The sequence below is a fragment of the Harmonia axyridis genome, chromosome 3 (genome assembly GCF_914767665.1).
Source record: "Harmonia axyridis chromosome 3, icHarAxyr1.1, whole genome shotgun sequence".
NCBI classification, from domain to species: Eukaryota; Metazoa; Arthropoda; class Insecta; order Coleoptera; family Coccinellidae; genus Harmonia; species Harmonia axyridis.
In genome coordinates this window covers 54,035,776-54,055,309 of record NC_059503.1, presented here as the reverse complement: position 1 = coordinate 54,055,309, position 19,534 = coordinate 54,035,776, and the positions used below count along the sequence as shown (strand labels likewise).

The following is a 19,534-nucleotide window of genomic DNA, read 5'->3' as shown; positions in this document are numbered from 1 at the left end:
AAAATTTCCACTTGTTGGATCTCTTGTAACTGAAATATTGAATAATTTTTTCCGATATTGGTTCTTTTTTAATTTTGTCTTCTTCTGGCTGATATGAACATGAGAATTGTTCTTTTAAATTTGAATGACATTCATACCGATCGTATTTTCGAAGTTATCAGGAAAACAACATTTCGAACGGCATAGTTTACGCCCCTAAGTGGGATAATGCTCAGTTATACGAGTTTGCAGGATGTATTTTATACATTTATAAAAGAAAAGACAGAGTACACTATTGGTGAAACGTATATTTTACTAGTTCATTTTCAATATTGCAATTAAACATTCTCAAAATATTCGATTTTACTGCTTAAAATGGACTGCCAATTTTGCAAGTTCAATAGACACAGGTAGTAAATCTGAAAGGAAAGAAAATATTGTTAAAGGATACAATAATTTCCGGATTAATAAACAAACCTTTTACGACTTCCAAATGTCTATCCTCCAGTGGTAAAAGTAATTCTAGTACTTCTTTAATATATTTCATATTGGATGGCAATTCGTTTGCTGAAAAATATCCAATTATTAAAAGAAATTACTTCGATTATTATTCTATTTGTATATACCTGCTTCTGTAGTAGTAGGTGGAGTAGGTTCATGTGGAGCTTCATGTGCAATGGTGGTTTCAGGAACTGGATCTGGACTTATTGAAGGAGAATTGGATGGTAGCGGTGGTATTAAAAGATCCTTTAAAGTGATGGTTTCAGTTTGCCCAAAAGCACCTTGAAAATTCGATTTTCATTTGAGATTATTATTTCATAATATTTTTTTCTACTTACTATATGTGAAAAGAAGAAATGTTAAACATGTCGAAACTAGAAACATTTTGATGGAAAAATTCACTAATTGTGAACCGGATTTCTGTTTGCTTCAGCCATTTTATAAGATGTTTTGCCTCACTAAACGTGACAATTTTGTTTATTTTAATTAGGTAAAATGTAGGACCGACTTAATAAATGGCTAAGAAATATAGTGTTTACGTGCTTTATCAAGAATGGCATTAATGTAACGTTGAAAATTGTTTGCATTATTGGAGTGGTTTCTTTCAAAGAATTTGTTGAAAAACTCATTTTCACAAATTTATTCTGCGGTTATATTTGAGAAGATTAAGATGACGAAATATGTGTATTAGGTATGTATGGGATTAATGGATTCTGGCATTATTTCCGATAATGAGTAGATATACATTGGTAATAATTAAATAAAATAATCGTTTCAATCTAATCAGAAATATACTATCTATATATATATGCACCTTTAATATGTTTTTCGAATTAAAAAATCCATCCATATATGATGTTGAACCTTAAAAATATTCTGCTTTAACTAAATTAACACAATCTATTTTCTGATAGTTTTTCTATGTGAGACATTTGACAATATCATTCGAAAATAGGTACAGTATGTTATTTCTTATTTACTTTTTTAACTCAAGAATTCAACCTAAAAACTCTGAAGAGTGATATATACAGGGCGAATCTTGTTGAAATGAACATATATTTCATACACAGATAGAAGAAACTTAGCTGTTTCCAAAAATACTATATGTATATAAACATTATTTTTAATTATACTTATATTTTCAATTGTTAGTCCTTGACTTCAGCTCTAGAAAAATATTGCTGAGTTTGTGACCAATAATTGTACAATAATATATTTATACAGGGTGCTCTGGACCCCCTTGGCTACGGCCTTGATTGCAAATGATAATGAAAACATATTAAAAAACGTAGTTTTTCAGATTGTGTTTCTGAAATGAAAAATTTACTTGTGAATAAGATTGAATTGAATCTGTTTTAAACTTAAGTTACTTTAGTGGTTTTCCAGAATCACTCACACTTTTCAAAACTTATTCTAAATAATTATACTTGAAATTCTGTATAAAATTACCTATTTTTATTTTTCACCAACATTGGGAGATAAAAAAGACCACTTGGACAACTATTGTAAAATACATATATGTACATATTTTATATGGTATCAGTCTCTAAGTTTGAGAAAAGGGTGTGAAAGGAGGTAGTCTAATTTTGTAGTCAATTGTTCATTTCATTTTAAATTTTATTGGATAGTAACATTTATGCTATAGTATCAATACTCTTAAACTTTGCTATTTCAGCCCCAATTACATGTAAAATATCTTTTGGTTCTGAAACCTCCTCATCGATCTTCACAATCTTTGCACACTCTGAAATGAAGAAAATGAGCCCATCTTCTTGAATATCTCCAACTGATTCCATTAAAAACTTGTTTGTAAACTGTGCCAACTTCGAAAAAACAGAACTGAAGGCATCATCCAGGTCGAATAGCTCTAGAGGTGGTAAGGGTAAGTCCCTAAACGCTGGAGGAAAAACAGCTGGTTGGAGAGGTGGGTAAGGTGCTTCGAATAAAGGTGTTATCAATTTTAATGGTTGATGCTTAACTTTCAAATCATCATAAAGCTTGAGAACATCTGATACCAAATTAGTGTTGATAGAATACATCCTGTGATCCAAAAGTTCCTTTTGATCTATCGAAAGGGTATGACTAATTGCATCAGTGAGACAAAGTTTGAGTTTATTAGCTAATTCTTCAGTGTTTGGTAGAATATTTCTTTCCAAGATATCTATTTCATCATGATCAGTGTGTGATAATGTAACCTCATGTTTGTTGATGAGAAAATTGATTACTATTTCTCTGAATTTATCATTATTCTCTTGATCGATATATTTATCAGAAAATAAATAGCCACTACCTAAGGCAATAATTTTTCCTCCTGTGTTGGTGTTGTAGTATATAGCACCAAGAGCTTGCTCAGCTGGAAAAGAGGCTGATCCACTTGTGAAAGCAGTAGCTGCAGGTTTATTTACACTTATCGTACAACCAAAAGGATAAACGAGAGTCATATTTTCTTTTTCACTCTTTAGACAATCATTGAAATCACCGTCACTTATATATACTTCTTTAGGGTGGAAATACTTGTAATAATGTGTTCTAATCAAAACATCAATATTTGGAATGATTCCATACTCTTCCAAAAATATATGTATATTGCTCTTATCATTCTGATTTTGTTCAAACAATAGTACTAGAATACGACCTCCTTTATTGATAAAGGTACTCAAAGCATTCAATTCACTTTCTTCAAGGGGTAACTGAGGTCCAGGTAAAATGAGCAATTCACAGTTGCTTAGAAGTTGCATTGTTATTTCATCTTTGGTGTTGATCACTACTTTCCAATAAATTTTCAGCTTTCTATGTAGTATTTTCCAGTTGTCATGGACTTTGAATAATTCATTTTTTGATGCATTTATCACTATTGTATTTTTGTTTTCTATTAAGTCCATAGCGTTCATTTCTTTAACAATCACATTCAATGTGATTGTATTAGAAATGAAACCATGGCAACCAACAGGTGAATGATATATTACATGACACTAGTTTGAGTTATTCCTTTTCAATAATCGAAATGAAAATAGAATTTTCTGGAAGTTCTAGGAATTGAAAAAGTAAATTAATGAATCTACATTTAAAATCACGCAAAATGGGGGAATCACCGAAATCATAGAATTATTTATACATCTGGCACGTATCCCCTATACGTCAAATGAACAGGTTATGTCAAATTTCAATATTTGAAATCGAACCAAAACATTTGTATAGATTTTTTTGCGTATCTACCCAATTATTGAATTGATTGATGACAAATTTGATTATCAGATAACATTATCACAATCTATAAAGTGCAACGTATAGTCGTCGAGACAATTCATTTGAAGTTTAAAACTTATTGAGAAACCTGTTGTAGAATATGGGAGATCAAAGGAGGAATCCTAGGGCATATCAGACTAGGAGGATGACCTTTTCAGCTTGTCATCGCTTACATAGGTACATTTCGTTGAAAAAAAAAATTTAATGTTTTTATCTTGAACCTTAATCCGTATTTATTATGCTGGATAACTGATTTTTAATCTTCCAATTATACTTGTTTTGTAGCCCTCATTTGAGTGATGAAGAAAATAAAAATGTTTTTGGAAAATGTAATCACATCAATGGACATGGTCATAATTATATGGGTATGCGTTCACATGCCATAAGAGCAGTGTCTACATGAACTAATTGTAAATTTGTTTGGACTCTCGTTAACAACACTTACACACACCCTTAAGTCTTATTTCTCTTTTTAGTAAAGGTGACATTATTTGGAGAGATTGACCCTAAAACTGGGATGATAATGAACATGACTGATCTGAAGAAAAATATGGCTGAAGCGATAATGAAGCCGATGGATCATAAAAACCTGGACATTGATGTCCAATATTTCAAGACAAGGCCAAGTACCACAGAGAATTTGACTGTTTTCATTTGGAATCAGATGCAAACAGTTATGGAAAAACCAGATCTACTTTATGAAGTTGAAGTTTATGAAACAGAAAATAATATTGTATCTTATAGAGGAGAATAATTTCACTAATAAATGGGTATTGATGGGTATTTATATGTATTTCATTTACATTTTTCAGACATCACATATTTCTTAATTATTCTTAAGAAGAGCCTATTTATCTCCTATCATGTTCAAGAATCAACACATCGTTTGTTAGGAATACGTGGAACTATTTTACAGTTTCTTTGCTTTGATTTGCTCTGCACTAATGTGTTAGGGGAACTTGCATGTTTATTATAGGATTTTTTGATGTGTCAATTTAAGACTTGTTTTAATTGCTAGCCCAACAGCAAAATAGATTGATCTAAAAACAAATTGATCTAGATCTTCCTCAAGGAAGATCTAGATCAATTTGGAACCGAATTTTTTTTTACTCAAGTAAAAATTCGGTATGTTGGCCAATATATGATTCCTCTTGGGTTTAATTACAACAATTATAACCAACTGAACTTTTGAGGGAAAATTCCATAAAATAGTTAAGTTCAATAAGTTTAGTTGGTCAAGAAGAGGCGCGAGTTATATTTTGAAAGGGAGAAATTTTGGATTCCATTATTTACTGGGTTAACATTTTTATTCACAAAGAGAGGTCATCAGTAGGTTGAGTATATTCTATTGATTAGTTTGAGGTGGGTAATGTAAATTTTTATACGTGTTGTATGATCTCAAAACTAATCAAAATCTTATTATGACCAAGCAAACTTTCTTGAAAACTTTATCAAAAGAAGGAAAGTTGATCCAGACGAATTTTGAAGTTTTTCGCGTTTGAGTACAACAGCTGATGAGTGATGACACTTCCACAGGTGAAAATCAACGGCGTAGCCAGGATGTCTATTCATAGGGAGTTACCTATTTCCGAAGATGAAATTATTGATGAAGATGCCAGAGCCGTATCTAGGTACTATTGCGCCCTCGATTTCTCCGACAATAGAAAGGAAAAAAAATTTCAATATGATAATATATTAGCCTAAAATTATGGCCAAATACAAATCTAAAGTTCCAAAAGTGGTTCTGCTAGATTTATTGGGTTAAAGTTCTCTCCCTTTGAACATGCCCAAAAGCAAGGTATCGCTAGAAAAGATGTACCTACGATAAAATAATCAAATAAAGAATTCTTTGAACATGAGTGTTCGAGGTATTAGATACAAGATGGTATTCGAAACTGGATCTGAAATCCCAAATAAAAAATACTTGTCTTATGAAAACTTTTTATCAATTTTCATATTTAGAATTAATCAATTCGATTCACGATTATTAATATTTTTGATGTTTTCTTTACTGTTGAGATTATTTCTTCCCTATAAATTCAGTAATTGAACATATGCGCCTATATAGTCTCATAATACAGTATTATATGAATCGAACTGATATATAATTGAATTGATTGGGAAGGCAAAGGTACGTAAAAATTCTCTGTAAAATAGAGGTCATGAGAAAAAAATATTCTTTTATGTGGAATTAATTGAAGAGTGAGAATATTTCAGATTTATAGATAAATTTGAAATTTTCTGCCACTTTAATTTGTCGAAGAAATTCCAGTTACATTTTTTTCACGTTATAAAATACCCGATGATGGAATATTTCCAACTGAAATTTACACCATCTGTTTTTAATGCCATACCCTTCGTAGATTCACCGTTTGCGGTTTTTCTCAGACGACGGCCACCAAAGGAGTTTTATGATTTCATTATGTTTGCGTAGATTCTTCTAAAATCACGTAGAACCTCAATGAACAAGGAATTGATTCATGGAGGACAGTCTAGGCATCCCAATTCCCAACCAAATTAAAAAAAGAATATAAAAAATTTAAAGACTGTGCTTTTCCAAAGTGGGGGTAAACGACCCCGCATGAGTCAATTCTAGTTACGCCACTGGTGGAGATCGCTTCAGTCATCTCGGAGCTCGGGGAACCCCCTTATTTTGTCTAAGTGCCCACGACCCTTCAGAAATATACGACGTGCGACTCGTGTGTATCAAGCTCACGTAATATCAAGTAGCTGGATATTAAGTCAAGCAATAAATATCTCAAATCAAGTCAAGTCAAGTATGTATGTTATATTTCACGAGCTTGATTTTCAAGTCAAGTAGTTGGTTAAAATATCAAGCTACTTAGTTTGATGGAAACTGAGTTGTGATCTTTCGAATTATTTCGCCTGGTGCTTCAATATTTTTTCTTTTGATATTTTTGGGTGCCCCTGCGGACCTTGCGCCCGTGGCAAGTGCCACCTTTGCCACGCTCTAGATACGGCACTGTAGGCCATCGCGGTGAATCATCCTGTATAGTAAGATGTTGGTGAAGGAACTAATGAAATACATTGTGTGGATAAAGTTATGAACAAAATTCATTGTTATTGTAAGGGTGTAATCGTTAAGAAATGTCGTCAGGTACACATCAATTATTCTATCAAAAATAAATAGGTAACCTCATCGGCAAAAAAATCAGCCACCTAAAATTTTGCAGAAGTTATTTTTACGCCAAATTGAAGATAAATTCTTTGGTATTAAAACAAACCCCAGAAAAATTTTCCAAAAATGTTGATAGCTAATTTATACATGGTGAAAAAAAAGTATTTGTAGTCCAATTTATTAACACCCTATGAAACAGTTCGGGAAATCTGTAGAGTGTACTCTCAGTTCATAACAAGAACCATCCTTTTCGCCATCTTTCAGTTTTGATTTCACCTTGGTATCTTGATTTCATTTGAAGATCATACGTGATCTCCATTTCATTTTGTCAAAATGAATGTTTTCAAATATTTCGATGATTTCTTTGATTTGGCTTATCTTTAATTGATATCACTAGTAGATATTAAGTAGAGTTGAGTAATGTTATCCCTTTGAAATTGTATGCGTGGAAAGTATATACTGTCAGCCCCTCATACAAAACATGAAATGAGAATCTCAACATGCAAATTTTCAGCTCAAAATTATGATTAGTTTTCCATAAACGTTTAATAAGTCATCGCGATGAATCACCCTGTATTAAGTAGCTCAAAAAAAAAAAAAATAATAATAAAACTGGAGTTGATTAAAATGCAAGGTGCTCGAAGTGCTCATATACCTACGTCCAAAACAAAACGCACGCGATACAATAACCGTAGGAACTTGTATTTCGTCGTACTAACCTAAATATGATACCCAACAATATATCGTTCTTCCTATTCCCATTCGGAAATGTTGAAGTAACAAAACGCGCCTCGGCTGCATTCACCGTGGCCACTGCCAGTTCAGTTTTGTTAGATTCGCGCTCGCGGTTGGTACACGGAAAATATGTGAAAGGTGCCTTAGACGGTTCTTAGATCGCGGATCATCGTGTTGTTGTTTTTTTCCTTGCCGATTTTCTTTGGCTTTGGTGCGGCGAGTGGTGAAGTGACTGTTCGCCATTTCTGGATATGGATTAAGAAAACAGAAGTGAGTTTCCAAAATCCAAAAAAAAACACAAAAATTAAGAACGTCCTGACTTGTAGTCGGGGCTTTTGAGCTTACGTTCATTTATGCGCTAATTTTCCAACAGGAACCACAGGACTGTATATAGGTATACGTGAGGGTATACCTATATGTGGTTTCGAAGGCGCATGAATGAACGAGCGCCCAAAATTTCCTGACTTTACGTCAGTGATTTCCTTTTTTTCTTGTTATTTCTGTTGTCGCTGAAATATAATTTTTTTCGATATTTCATTATTGAAATTGTTAATATATGCAACATTTTATTCAGATAAGATCCGCTGTCACACTGACACAGTCACACAGGGTGTTCCCTCGGGTGTTCCTAAATTGGTGGTACCAAAATGACAGATTATTCGGATAATTGTAAGAAAAAATGTCCTATAAACATGAACCCGCAAACGCTTTGTTTTCGAGACACATAGAGTTCAAGTTTAATTTTTTTTTAAAGTTTTTTTCTCATTCTTTCTTTCACAAAATGTTTGAATTAAATTTGACATACCTATTCCAATTTGAAGTTTTTATTCTCTGTGATATGCTAATTTTGAATGCACATCTGCAGGATAATCTTAATTTTTCTAAAACAGAGTCCAAATCTTTTTTCCAGCACTCTTTTTGGTGGACTACTGGTAGTTGAGAAAAATGTAAAAAGAAAATCTGGTCGAGTAATACACTTTTTGGTTTCTTATAGTTTTGTCGTATCTGCTACCGAATTCGAGTAAAAAATTTCGAACAATTCTCTAGTAATCCTCAGAAAATTTCATATTATTATAAAGATCAAAGTTGTGGTACTTATTTATACAATATATAGCAAGGTAGATTGAATATTCGATAAACTGGTATAATCATCACAAGAAAGGAGCACTATACAAGACGCAACCTGTACCTCAAAAACTTAGCATTTGTGGGCCCGTGTTTGAAGGACTTTTTACTTGAAATTATTCAAGCAATCTCTCGTTCTTCTTTGTTATTTTCAATTTAGGAACACCCTGTATTGGGTATTTCTTTTTTGATATTGTCCTTGGTGGTGATGTGATCAGCTTGAAATTGTTATGTCGTATCAACAATCAATATCTCAACTCTGTCGGTTTTATGTTCAATTAAATAAATAAATAAATACCAGCTGAAATCATTAAAATACACTACGCCAATTTTTGTACTTTCATTTATCACTAATGGGAAAATTTGAAAAATTAATTTATCTTTTATTTTTGTGGATAGTATTTGCTTTGTACTCTAATATCTCGAAAATGGTACATTCTATGAAAATAATTCAAGAGACCTGTTTTTTTATGGAAGCTCTGTTGATTCTAAAATGAAACAATTTTTTCGAAAACACGATAGTGGTTTAGATTTTCAATAAGAAAAGGATCATTGCACCCCTATATATACGCCACTGGATAATTTTGGCAAGAGACACTTACCTTACATTCGAATCATTACATTATCAAGACTTCAATACCCAAAAATTAAAACATTGAGTGTAATGAAAATAGCGTTATAAGTAAAAACTAAGTGTTTTTTCAAATTTTAACAACCTGTTTCTCGAAAACGAAGCTTGTTAGGATATATGTATGTTTATAGGATTTTATTTAATGAAAAGAGTTGTTCCATCCGAAAGCAAAGTTATTTCACTAAAATCTGGACCACCCTGTAGATTTTGCACTTGTAGTTCGCGAGTTTAAGTGTTTGTAACCGGTCAGATTTGAAAATTTCTCTCAATTTTTTATCAGTAAGTCAAATCTTGCCGTTTGAGACAAATACGAATTTGTGATTGGAAAAACACAGTCGTTGGGATGTTTTCTTTACAATGATATACTGTTTATAAATAATAAGTTGATTACTCACATTACATTGCACACGCTACTTATTTAGCACATGAATAAGTGCATATTTACAAATCGCTTAAATAGAGATATATTCATGAGATTTTTTGATATCTCCTAAAAAGTATCAGTGAATAATTTGAAAGGAGTTGAGCATCAGTTAAAATTAAATAATCTTGCTAATATAGCTTCTAATTCATTTATTAACTATCAAATAAGAATAATCCTCGCTGGGCCCAAGTAATACATGAAATTTTGTAGGTATGGGTTTTCGGGTTGGGACATGAAATGTTTCATAGGAATTCCAGATTATCTCATTTCGTAGAGCACTTTTCGGAGATAATAATATTTGCTACCTAATTATAATAGTTATTTATAATACAAGTGCAGAAGGCATTGATATTCTTCCACGAGTTCAAAATTCAAAAACGAGCCACGAAGTGGCGAGTTTTGGAATGAACGAGTGGTAGAATGAGCCTTCTGTACGAGTATTATACATTATTTTCTCTAATTCATTGCATTTTCATTGAAATTAATGAAATATTTCCATAAATATAATTTAGTGATTTTTGCATTAAAAAATGTTGGTTGGCAGAACTGATTTCTTTAAGGCAATTTGATGAATTGACAAATAAAGCCGTAGCGGAAAGTTCGGAGTGCCAACATAGAATAATAAAATATAACCATGAAAACTGTGCGTTTCTGATATATTCTCGCACGATTTTGTTCTACAAGATGTGGAAGAATGAACGGAATAACCACAGAATTAGAGAATAGTTATTTATAATACAAGTGCAGAAGGCATTGATATTCTTCCACGAGTTCAAAATTCAAAAACGAGCCACGAAGTGGCGAGTTTTGGAATGAACGAGTGGTAGAATGAGCCTTCTGTACGAGTATTATACATTATTTTCTCTAATTCATTGCATTTTCATTGAAATTAATGGAATATTTCCATAAATATAATTTAGTGATTTTTGCATTGAAAAATGTTGGTTGGCAGAACTGATTTCTTTAAGGCAAATTGATGAATTGACAGATAAAGCCGTGGCGGAAAGTTCGGAGTACCAACATAGAATAATAAAATATAACCATGAAAACTGTGCGTTTCTGATATATTCTCGCACGATTTTGTTCTACAAGATGTGGAAGAATGAACGGAATAACCACCGAATTAGAGAAATTAAATTATGGTTCTGCCATTTGGAGCAAACCCGATATTAACGTTTGAATAAGTCATCAATGAATTGTCTCATTTTAATCGCCCAATAGAGTTTTCAATGATTTTCAAAAAGTCAGTTTTTACTTCTGTTCTTCTAGAAATCAATTGCAAATTCTCATTTGAAGAAAATCATTCATTTCGGAGTCATCTGGTTCTCCCAGATACCGCCCAATTATGAAAAATCGATATAACTCAAAAACGGTAAGTTTTAAGCATATTAGGAAACTTCGAACAAACTTGGGTTCATTCGTTCTATGCAATCTGAAAATTAAAAAAAAACAGGGTGTTCCATAAGAAAAACATATATTTGGTCATTTGGCACATCCAGTGTATTTCCAAACAGTTCGAGAATATATTTCTAATAGAGGCATATGATACAAAAAAACATTCGAAAATTTCAAGGCTTCACCGTAAAAGATCGTCGCGTCAATGGTGGAACACCCTGTATATATAGTTTTTCAATGACCAAGGATGGATTGAACGCTCTTGATTTGACGCCAAGCCAAAGTCTTTCTCGATTTTTTCTAATTTGAGTATTCGAGTTCTACAGTAAAGTACTCCATAAAATAGTCAGAATATTTTTGTCAATACAAAATTAGATAATTTATACCATTTGTTCTATAATCTGTTATATAACCCTGTACTTCTGAGGCTTCCATGAAACCCGTCATAAGTTTGAGTTGAACGATCCTATATCGGATTGTAGGGAATAAATCTATTCTGTTTTCATTCGTCTAAATGAACATTAACACGAAAGAGAATTTTAAAATAAACGTGATTTTTGAATGCGTGTTTTTTGAATATTCCAACTCAAGGAAACGACGAACCATATACATACAGAGTGGTCCAAGGAAAACTTTACACCTCCATTTTCCGACTTTGAAATGAAAATGTAGAAAATCGCTCGGACCCGTCAATTTCTGATTCGAGGGAAAACAACTTTTCTGCTTTTTTCATCCCCGTGACTACAACCCCCTATCGGTGGTGAGTACAACCCCTTGATTTCGAAGAGGGATGAGAGGTGTTGCGATAACTAATTTTGAAGATCAGTTCGAGTACTATCTGACCGTGAAATTTCGCTTCAAAATTTTCATCGATAATGAAATAAATAAATTTCGTTGGACCACACTGTATAAAGATCTGAGTAACGGATTCAATTATATATTGATAGAAATTCATTATCAAATGAAATGAAAGAATTATTAATTTTGGTGAAACAATTGTTTCAATTATCAAAATTTATGGAATATAATTTTGTTATTTCCTTTAGATTATTATTATTTCTATCGATTGCTTAAGTATAATTCGCCGTCTAGTATTTTCAGTTTTTCTCCATTAGATAACTGAATATGCAGTAACCATGCGTGTCTTCAACTGTTTCGCACAATTATAAGAATTCTACGTTCAAATACTAATTACCTACCCAAACGTATACTTTATCATATCGAAAACAACTTTCGCTTTCCTACAAAGTTTTACATTCATATCAATTCAAATTCCCATTTTGACACTCATTTATTTAACCAACGGTGTTGTTAATTGAATGTTTTCATAATATGGAGTTGATGTTTTCCCGAAAGATAACGATCCAACTATAATTTCTCTTTTGGTTCAACCGCTTTTGTGTTAATTGGCCTGGGTAATTAGTCCAATATTCAATACATTTCGTTATATTACATTGCTATATTTAGGCAACATGGTTGGTTTTGATGTCGCGAATATGCTTATGAATTTATTCATGAAATTATACGAAAATACTCCAAAAATCTAATCTAACTTACGAAATAACATCAAAGGAAATTGGGATTGGAAACATTTAATTTACAAAATCTGAAGTTAGATACATCAATTGACCAAGTACAAAGTCGATAATTTCTCCTATTTATTTGTGTCGTTGCACATCGAGAGTACCCAAATAGACTGAGATGATTGACAACATTTTCCTCTGCATTCATGTATGAAAGTTGTTTCACTATAGATAACAAGAGGAGCGGTATAATTCAAGCAACTAAGTATGTTTTCGTTGCCTCAACTCTAAAGATATCATTGTCTTGGAACATACTGAATTTTCAATTTGTTATTATAATTCAGATAGGAGTATGAACGTTCATTAGACTCATAACTTCTTATAGCGTGGTGACGCTTGGTGTTCCCTATAACTTAAAAACATGCATCCGTTTTCGTTGAACACAATACTGGGAAGCGTCATACACCTATGGTCAAAAGTTTTGGCCCTCCCTCTATCAACTCTCAACTTGTTGAATGTAACATGACAATTTTTCGTGTATGGAATCTCATCCCTTGACCAATAAACCAGCAAAAAATATTTCTTGTTCTGGAGAATACAGGTGTATTCGAAGTTAATTTTCAGCGAATAACGAGCGTTGTAATATTGAGAACATTCCGTGGAAAATGTCGGGACATCCTATTTCTTAGTTCTTAGTTCCACGGACTTGGCCTTTTTCCTGGAAACCAGTAGCGTTGTCCGGAGACCGATGCCTGGTAGACCCAGAGTAACATCTGCAAAGGAAGACCATCATATCGCAAATTTTAGTGGAAGGAATCGAACGGTATCTGTAACAGCCCTTCGAAGTCATTTTTTGAGGACCTATAGATGGGTAGTCTCAACAAGTACCATAAGGAGACGGTTGCATTCCTCAATTTTAAGAGCAAGAAGACTTTTAAGAGTACCTCGGCTATCACCTGGACATAGAGCTACCAGTCGGCAAAGGGCAGAACACAACCAAGATTGGATTTTACCACAATTGCGCAACTTTGTTTTTTTGGCCGAATCAAGATTCTGTTTACAAAGGTTTGATATTCGACGAGAATGGGTTTGGAGAGGTCCAAGCAGACTAGAACGACTTAATTTAGCCCAGGAAGTTATGCCCTTTCAAGGCGGATCAATAATGTGCTAGGGGGTTTAATGTTCGGTCATTCCATCTGAGCCTGTAAGATTTTAGTGAGTGAAAAAGTTTGAAGAGACTAGATCTGATGTCTTTAAGCCCATACATAATCAAAATGCACGCTCGAACGAAAATATTGCTGCTGTTAGTAAAATTGTTGAAGAAGTTCCAAATTTATCCATTTCTCGGCACGCACTACATTTGGGCCTCTCTTACGGCGCGCTATATCGTATTTTGCATTTGGAATTGCTTCTCTATCCTTATGAGATTCAGTTGAAATAATAACTAAGGCTCACTGACCATGGAATGCGTAGAACATAATATGCCGATTGGGTGCCTGAACAATAACGTTTGGATGACGATTTTTCGCATTGAATTTTCTTCAGCTATGAAGCACATTCTGCATTCTTCTGTAACTGCTGAGAAACCATTACATCCACAAAAAGTAACTTTATGGTATGCAAATTTGGTTTGGTGAAGTGATTGGAGTGAGAATGATCGCTATATTCAAATGATTAGAGATTTTTAGCCCTCAAATTAATGATTTGGAATTGAAAGAGATGTGGTATGGTATATCCAAAGTCACTCGAACTAGTCCATAAAAATGCTTGGCCATAGATGTCCCTTTGAAGTGGATACCGCTATACGCTAAGTACCGGGGTTTATTTGAAAGTATTGTTGGGCAATAAATTCACTGGCCCCAAACGAATTTCTAGAAACTTGGACAACTCTTGTATAATCAAATAATTCAGCTTCCTCCAAGTAACTTTGTATACACTATACTAGCAAGTTGGTGCAACAAGCCACACACTATCCGTTTTGGCTTTATTGCAAGATACATTTCCAGGCAGCGTAATTTCTCGTTTGGGTGATTTGAATTGGCCACCAAGTTCTTGTAATTTATCGCCTTTGATTTTTTTTTGTGGTGTTATACGAAGGATCATGTTTATACCGATAATAATCAGGCTATTGACGATCAGGAAGGCAACATTCGTCAAGTTATTGGTGAAATATTGCTGGTAAAAGTACCGGCAAGGAAAAAAAATTACCTCACAAGGATAGAGTCCTGTAAAAGATCACGCGGAGAACATTTGGATGATATTGTATACCACACTAAATGGCAAGGTCCAAGCCTTATATTGAAATGAAATTTGGAAGATATTCTGAATGAAATTGTGTTCTATTTACCTTTCACAGATTATGCGGAAAAATACGATCTTCTGAACTGAAAATTTTGGATATTTGGGAAATTTTCTCCTGATAGTTATCGTCTTTATGGTCGATTGGACGGCACCACATTGTTACGAAATGATCGAATGCAAGATAATCATCTTCATAGATACAAAATACAAGAGGAACTCCTACAATTATAACAAGGTATGATCGATGCCGGGCTTGACCTTCAGGACCTCTCTAATCTGAAATATATAGTATCTCAAGGATTCAACAGAGCAAGAAATCATGACGAAGACCACAAATGTTGACCGATTATTGGCAACAATTCAGGTTAACTAATTTGGTATAGTCAAGGCTAGTTGTACAAGTAAATGGATTGGTAATCGATTTGAACTGTTTCGCGACTGTTCCTCGTCTTCATGATCGTTGGTAGATGGGCTAGGTGCCTCTTTGAGAAGTTGAAAAGTCTCAGTTCCACTCGAGACAACACAATTTAGAGTTTTGAAATAATCGACCAGGAAAAAAACGTATTTCTATCGATTGGCCATATTTACTGTATAATTTTTGGTTTAAGAGGGAATACCACCTCTTGACTGCTCAATTCAAAACGAAATTAGAGATTTTTTTCTTCTTCCAACATCCGATTTTTATGAGGTTTTTACATAATTTCCTCAAATAATAATTTACATTGTAGAATGACAACACTTTCAATTCGCGAATGAAAAAAAAAATGTTGGTAACTTTTTTTTATTTCTATTTTGATTATCGTTATAATGTTATTAAAAATGTAAAGATTGTTGATTCCTCGTTGATCTTGGAAGACTTAGGTTTTGACGTTTATTTTTAACAAGACATCGCTACGTGCCATACCAGCAACGAAACGAACGCAATTTTGCAAGACAAGTTTCCTGGGCTTGTTTATTATCGAAGAGGTGATAACAATTGGCTACCGAGATCTTATGATTTCACACCTTTAAAATTTTTGATCCACAATTAATTCAAGACCTTAAAGATGGAATTCGTGAAGTTATCGAGGAGCCGCAAATGTGCGAATTGGTGATGGAAAATTCCATGCTGCAACCCTAGTCGTTGCTGCAATTTGGCTAATATCCTGGCCAATATTGTTTTCCATCATTAATAGCATACTTTTCGCTTCAAAATCAAATAAAGATCCACTGATTTGTCTTGAAATATAACATCGAAGTATTAGTTCAGTATTTCCAATAATATACGTTTGGAATCGTATGAGGAAAAACATAGATAGATAGATAGATAGTTTATTTCCAGATTATATACAAAAACTCATACATAAGAAGAAATAGTGTCAAAAAAAACATTCAAAGAAAATTAAACTAAATTCCCAGAATTGAAGTAATCGTTCATATTATATGGTTCAAGATTAATTAACAAATTTTTAACATCTTTCTTGAATTTATTAAAACTATAACAACATTTTATATTGTTAGGCAATTTTATATTTTATTCCACTTGAATTTTCGAACTAATCTCTTGCTACCAATATAGTATGGTAGGTAGAATCGTCTATTTTGCATAATTATATCTATTCGACTTTTTTTATACAAATATAGGTTTTTATTCTAAGTATTCTGAGGAATCAATAAAGGTTATGTTACATAACTCATAAAGTAGGTACTGAAAAAAATACATCATTCCCACTTCACGACAATCAACCTTAAGTTCGAAGTATTCATCGGAACTAAGACAGGTAATTCAAATGAATTTGTAACAAATCTAATTCAATCGGGTAAAATTCAATTTGAATTTTTCATATCCCAAAACGCAAACCGTACAAAATCTCAGTTTTCCCTGGAGAAATCCCAAACGCTGGGAATTTATTATTGAAAGCAATAAACCAATACGGAAACATGCTTGTATTAAACGGATGTTTCTCTAGCAAGTATGCATATCCGCTGGAAATACAGTTATGTTGGAACTACGGAAGATCAGAAGAATTAGTTTTTGTAGGAAATAGAATTGAATATCGACATATTTTTTAGGTATTTTACGACATTGTAATGTTTTTATACAATCAAGTATAACCAATTAAATTTGGCATGATTCCTGTAAGTAGATGGAGATTGAATAATTCATGGAACTGAGTACCTATTTAGTATTTATTCAATATATTGCGATTATTGCAAGAGTTGGCAGACCCAATTGAATAAAATCATCGAGTAAAATTTCATAAGTTAAATAAATTTGTTAATTTCTAGAGTCGTTAATGCAATGATAATTCAGACGATATGGCAATAGTTATGTATTTGTTTTATTAGACAGCAAAGTAAAGGGTGTTTTTTCTAGAGCTATAGAACTTTAAATTGCAATAAAACGACGATGGATTATTCGATTGAATGAATTTTATTTATCCGATAGATAATCTTGTGGCATTACATTTTAAATATGATTTCGATGACTTTTGCCAACATTTGTGGCCGTATATCGGCAATAACACGGCGAATGTTGTCTTTCAAATGGTCAAGGGTTTGTGGTTTATCCGCATAAACCAATTACTTTACATAGCCCCACAGAAAGTAGTCTAGCGGTGTTAAATCACAAGATCTTGGAGGCCAATTCACAGGTCCCAAACGTGAAATTAGGCGGTCACCAAACGTGTGTTTCAATAAATCGATTGTGGCACGAGCTGTGTGACATGTTGCACCGTCTTGTTGGAACCACAGCTCCTGGACATCATGGTTGTTCAATTCAGGAATGAAAAAATTAGTATTCATGGCTCTATACCGATCACCATTGACTGTAACGTTCTGGCCATCATCATTTTTGAAGAAGTACGGACCAATGATTCCACCAGCCCATAAATCGCACCAAACAGTCAGTTTTTCTGGATGTAACGGTGTTTCGACATACACTTGAGGATTAGCTTCATCCCAAATGCGGCATTCAACTGCTCTGATGGACGATTTTGTCGACGATAAAATGGACGTAGTGCGCGATACGTATTCCGCACAGAATCATTATTTTCGAAATAAAATTGCACTATTTGCAAGCGTTGTTCAGGCGTGAGTCTATTCATGATGAATTGCCAAACCAAACTGTGAATAAATCACTTGACAGCTGTTAAATCGGTCGCCATCTTGAACAGTAGTTATATACCTCGAAAAAAAAACACCCTATAGTACCTAGATTGACTGCCGCGGCTGATAGTTCATAGCGGAGGAATTCAGCCAAGGCTACTTTGATGCTGAGTTGAACAAATCATTTTTCTTCGATTTTTTATAATGATATATGTAGGATATTGTATTTGAAAATCATAACAATTCCACAATCATTTTATTTTTTCTGTAGTGATAAATTGAAAAGAAATTTGATAGAAATCACATTTGTTAGAATGTTTGGTTGCTATGGAAATGTATATGTGCATGATAAATTATAGTTTGACAATTTATGAAATATCTGACAATTTTTTGGAAAATATCGGATATATTTATAATATGGACAGTGAAAGCGATTTAGAAGTACTTACTCCTAAATAAGAAATAAGGGAGGTGGCAAAAATATCGATTGTCGGATAATGCCGAATGTTTCATTAGCATTGAGAATGATCATTTTGCTGCCTAGGCAGAAAAAGTAATATCAACATTTGCTGTCAATCGGAGCAAAACATCATTTCCGCCAAAAATATGATCTGAGATATAATTAGACGAAATGGAATATCCTTTGATACTAGATCTTATTGGGAGTCTGTTATTCAATACATTTCAACATTTAACATTCCAATGCATCACCATCTCTCTAGTTGAATCAGTAGGTCACAGTCCTCTCTAGTGTATTGAAATAGAAATTTATCTTCTAGTTATTTTCAGACGCATCTACACCGGATTTTCATTGTGAACGGAAATGTCGATTGAAAACATATTGACGATATTCGTAAGAGCCAGTATTATTTTTCGAACAGAGTGAAGCTTAGTTTTAACGATCTGGGTATTTAATGGGTGTTTTTTCAAAGAGTTTGAGAACTTTAGATAATAATACAATGCATAAATATTGTTGAAATGAATTTTTTATTATTATGATCTGGTAGATGTTTTCCTTGTATCTATTTTTTTTAATGATTTACGGCATATATCCGCCATGGCTACGAGTTACATAGTCCATTTGATCCGTTCATTTTTTCGTTACTTTTTCCAATAAATCTGGCCGTATGGCGTCAATGGTACCAAACAGCCAATTTTAAAGGATGTAATGGTGATTTGTCTTTGCTCCATATACTGAAATTCTGCTTATTGACGAAGCTTCATCACTTAACACAATTCTTCGGCAAAAATTCTCATCTTCGACCTGTTTCAAATTAGCCCAAATTGGCCAAAATGCGTCGTAAACTATGGTCATTTGGCTATAATTCTTGCACTAGCTGTATTTTGTAGGTACGTGAGCCAAGCTTACGTAAAATTTTCCACGTAGTCGAAGGACAAAGGCCAACAAGTTGAGAACGGCGACGTATCGACATTTCGGCATCTTCTTC

General features: G+C 33.3%; 4 protein-coding genes across 5 annotated transcripts in view; 2 read left to right on the top strand and 2 right to left on the bottom strand.

Annotated features, from left to right (window-relative positions):
• Nucleotides 1-267: 267 nt before the first annotated feature.
• On the bottom strand, nucleotides 268-978 carry LOC123676951. Its single transcript, XM_045613294.1, has 4 exons — nucleotides 819-978; nucleotides 606-761; nucleotides 457-546; nucleotides 268-398 (listed from the first exon to the last, which is right to left on the bottom strand). The coding sequence occupies exons 1-4, from the start codon at nucleotides 862-864 to the stop codon at nucleotides 343-345; spliced, it is 348 nt and encodes a 115-aa protein (XP_045469250.1). The 5' UTR covers nucleotides 865-978; the 3' UTR covers nucleotides 268-342.
• A 1,101-nt stretch (nucleotides 979-2,079) lies between these two features.
• On the bottom strand, nucleotides 2,080-3,584 carry LOC123676949 (intraflagellar transport protein 52 homolog). Its single transcript, XM_045613290.1, has one exon. It carries the CDS (start codon nucleotides 3,369-3,371, stop codon nucleotides 2,115-2,117), a length of 1,257 nt encoding a protein of 418 aa, XP_045469246.1. The 5' UTR covers nucleotides 3,372-3,584; the 3' UTR covers nucleotides 2,080-2,114.
• Nucleotides 3,585-3,613: 29 nt separating this feature from the next.
• LOC123676950 (6-pyruvoyl tetrahydrobiopterin synthase) lies at nucleotides 3,614-4,509 on the top strand. Of its 2 annotated transcripts, XM_045613292.1 has the most exons (4): nucleotides 3,614-3,765; nucleotides 3,824-3,903; nucleotides 4,012-4,091; nucleotides 4,203-4,509. In XM_045613292.1, the coding sequence occupies exons 2-4, from the start codon at nucleotides 3,827-3,829 to the stop codon at nucleotides 4,478-4,480; spliced, it is 435 nt and encodes a 144-aa protein (XP_045469248.1). In that variant the 5' UTR covers nucleotides 3,614-3,765; nucleotides 3,824-3,826; the 3' UTR covers nucleotides 4,481-4,509. The 2 variants fall into 2 exon arrangements, with proteins under 2 accessions (XP_045469248.1, XP_045469247.1); XM_045613291.1 differs by having other exon boundaries at nucleotides 3,634-3,903.
• A 3,122-nt stretch (nucleotides 4,510-7,631) lies between these two features.
• LOC123676947 overlaps nucleotides 7,632-19,534 on the top strand; it is a 67,586-nt gene continuing 55,683 nt past the window's right edge. The window contains exon 1 of the mRNA XM_045613289.1: nucleotides 7,632-7,870. The gene's annotated coding sequence lies outside the window, so the exon portion shown is untranslated. The remainder of the gene's footprint in view (nucleotides 7,871-19,534) is intronic.

What these genes read in the sequence shown, in the direction of transcription:
- LOC123676949 (XM_045613290.1), bottom strand. Translation starts at nt 3,371, where the DNA reads ATGAACGCTATGGACTTAATAGAAAACAAAAATACAATAGTGATAAAT.
- LOC123676951 (XM_045613294.1), bottom strand. Translation starts at nt 864, where the DNA reads ATGTTTCTAGTTTCGACATGTTTAACATTTCTTCTTTTCACATATA. An exon ending in ATTTCTTCTTTTCACATATA is followed by an intron (nt 762 to 818) that starts GTAAGTAGAAAA and finishes CGAATTTTCAAG; the next exon opens with GTGCTTTTGGGCAAACTGAA. An exon ending in ACCTACTACTACAGAAGCAG is followed by an intron (nt 547 to 605) that starts GTATATACAAAT and finishes GATATTTTTCAG; the next exon opens with CAAACGAATTGCCATCCAAT.
- LOC123676950 (XM_045613292.1), top strand. Translation starts at nt 3,827, where the DNA reads ATGGGAGATCAAAGGAGGAATCCTAGGGCATATCAGACTAGGAGGATG. An exon ending in GCTTGTCATCGCTTACATAG is followed by an intron (nt 3,904 to 4,011) that starts GTACATTTCGTT and finishes CTTGTTTTGTAG; the next exon opens with CCCTCATTTGAGTGATGAAG. An exon ending in ACATGGTCATAATTATATGG is followed by an intron (nt 4,092 to 4,202) that starts GTATGCGTTCAC and finishes TTCTCTTTTTAG; the next exon opens with TAAAGGTGACATTATTTGGA.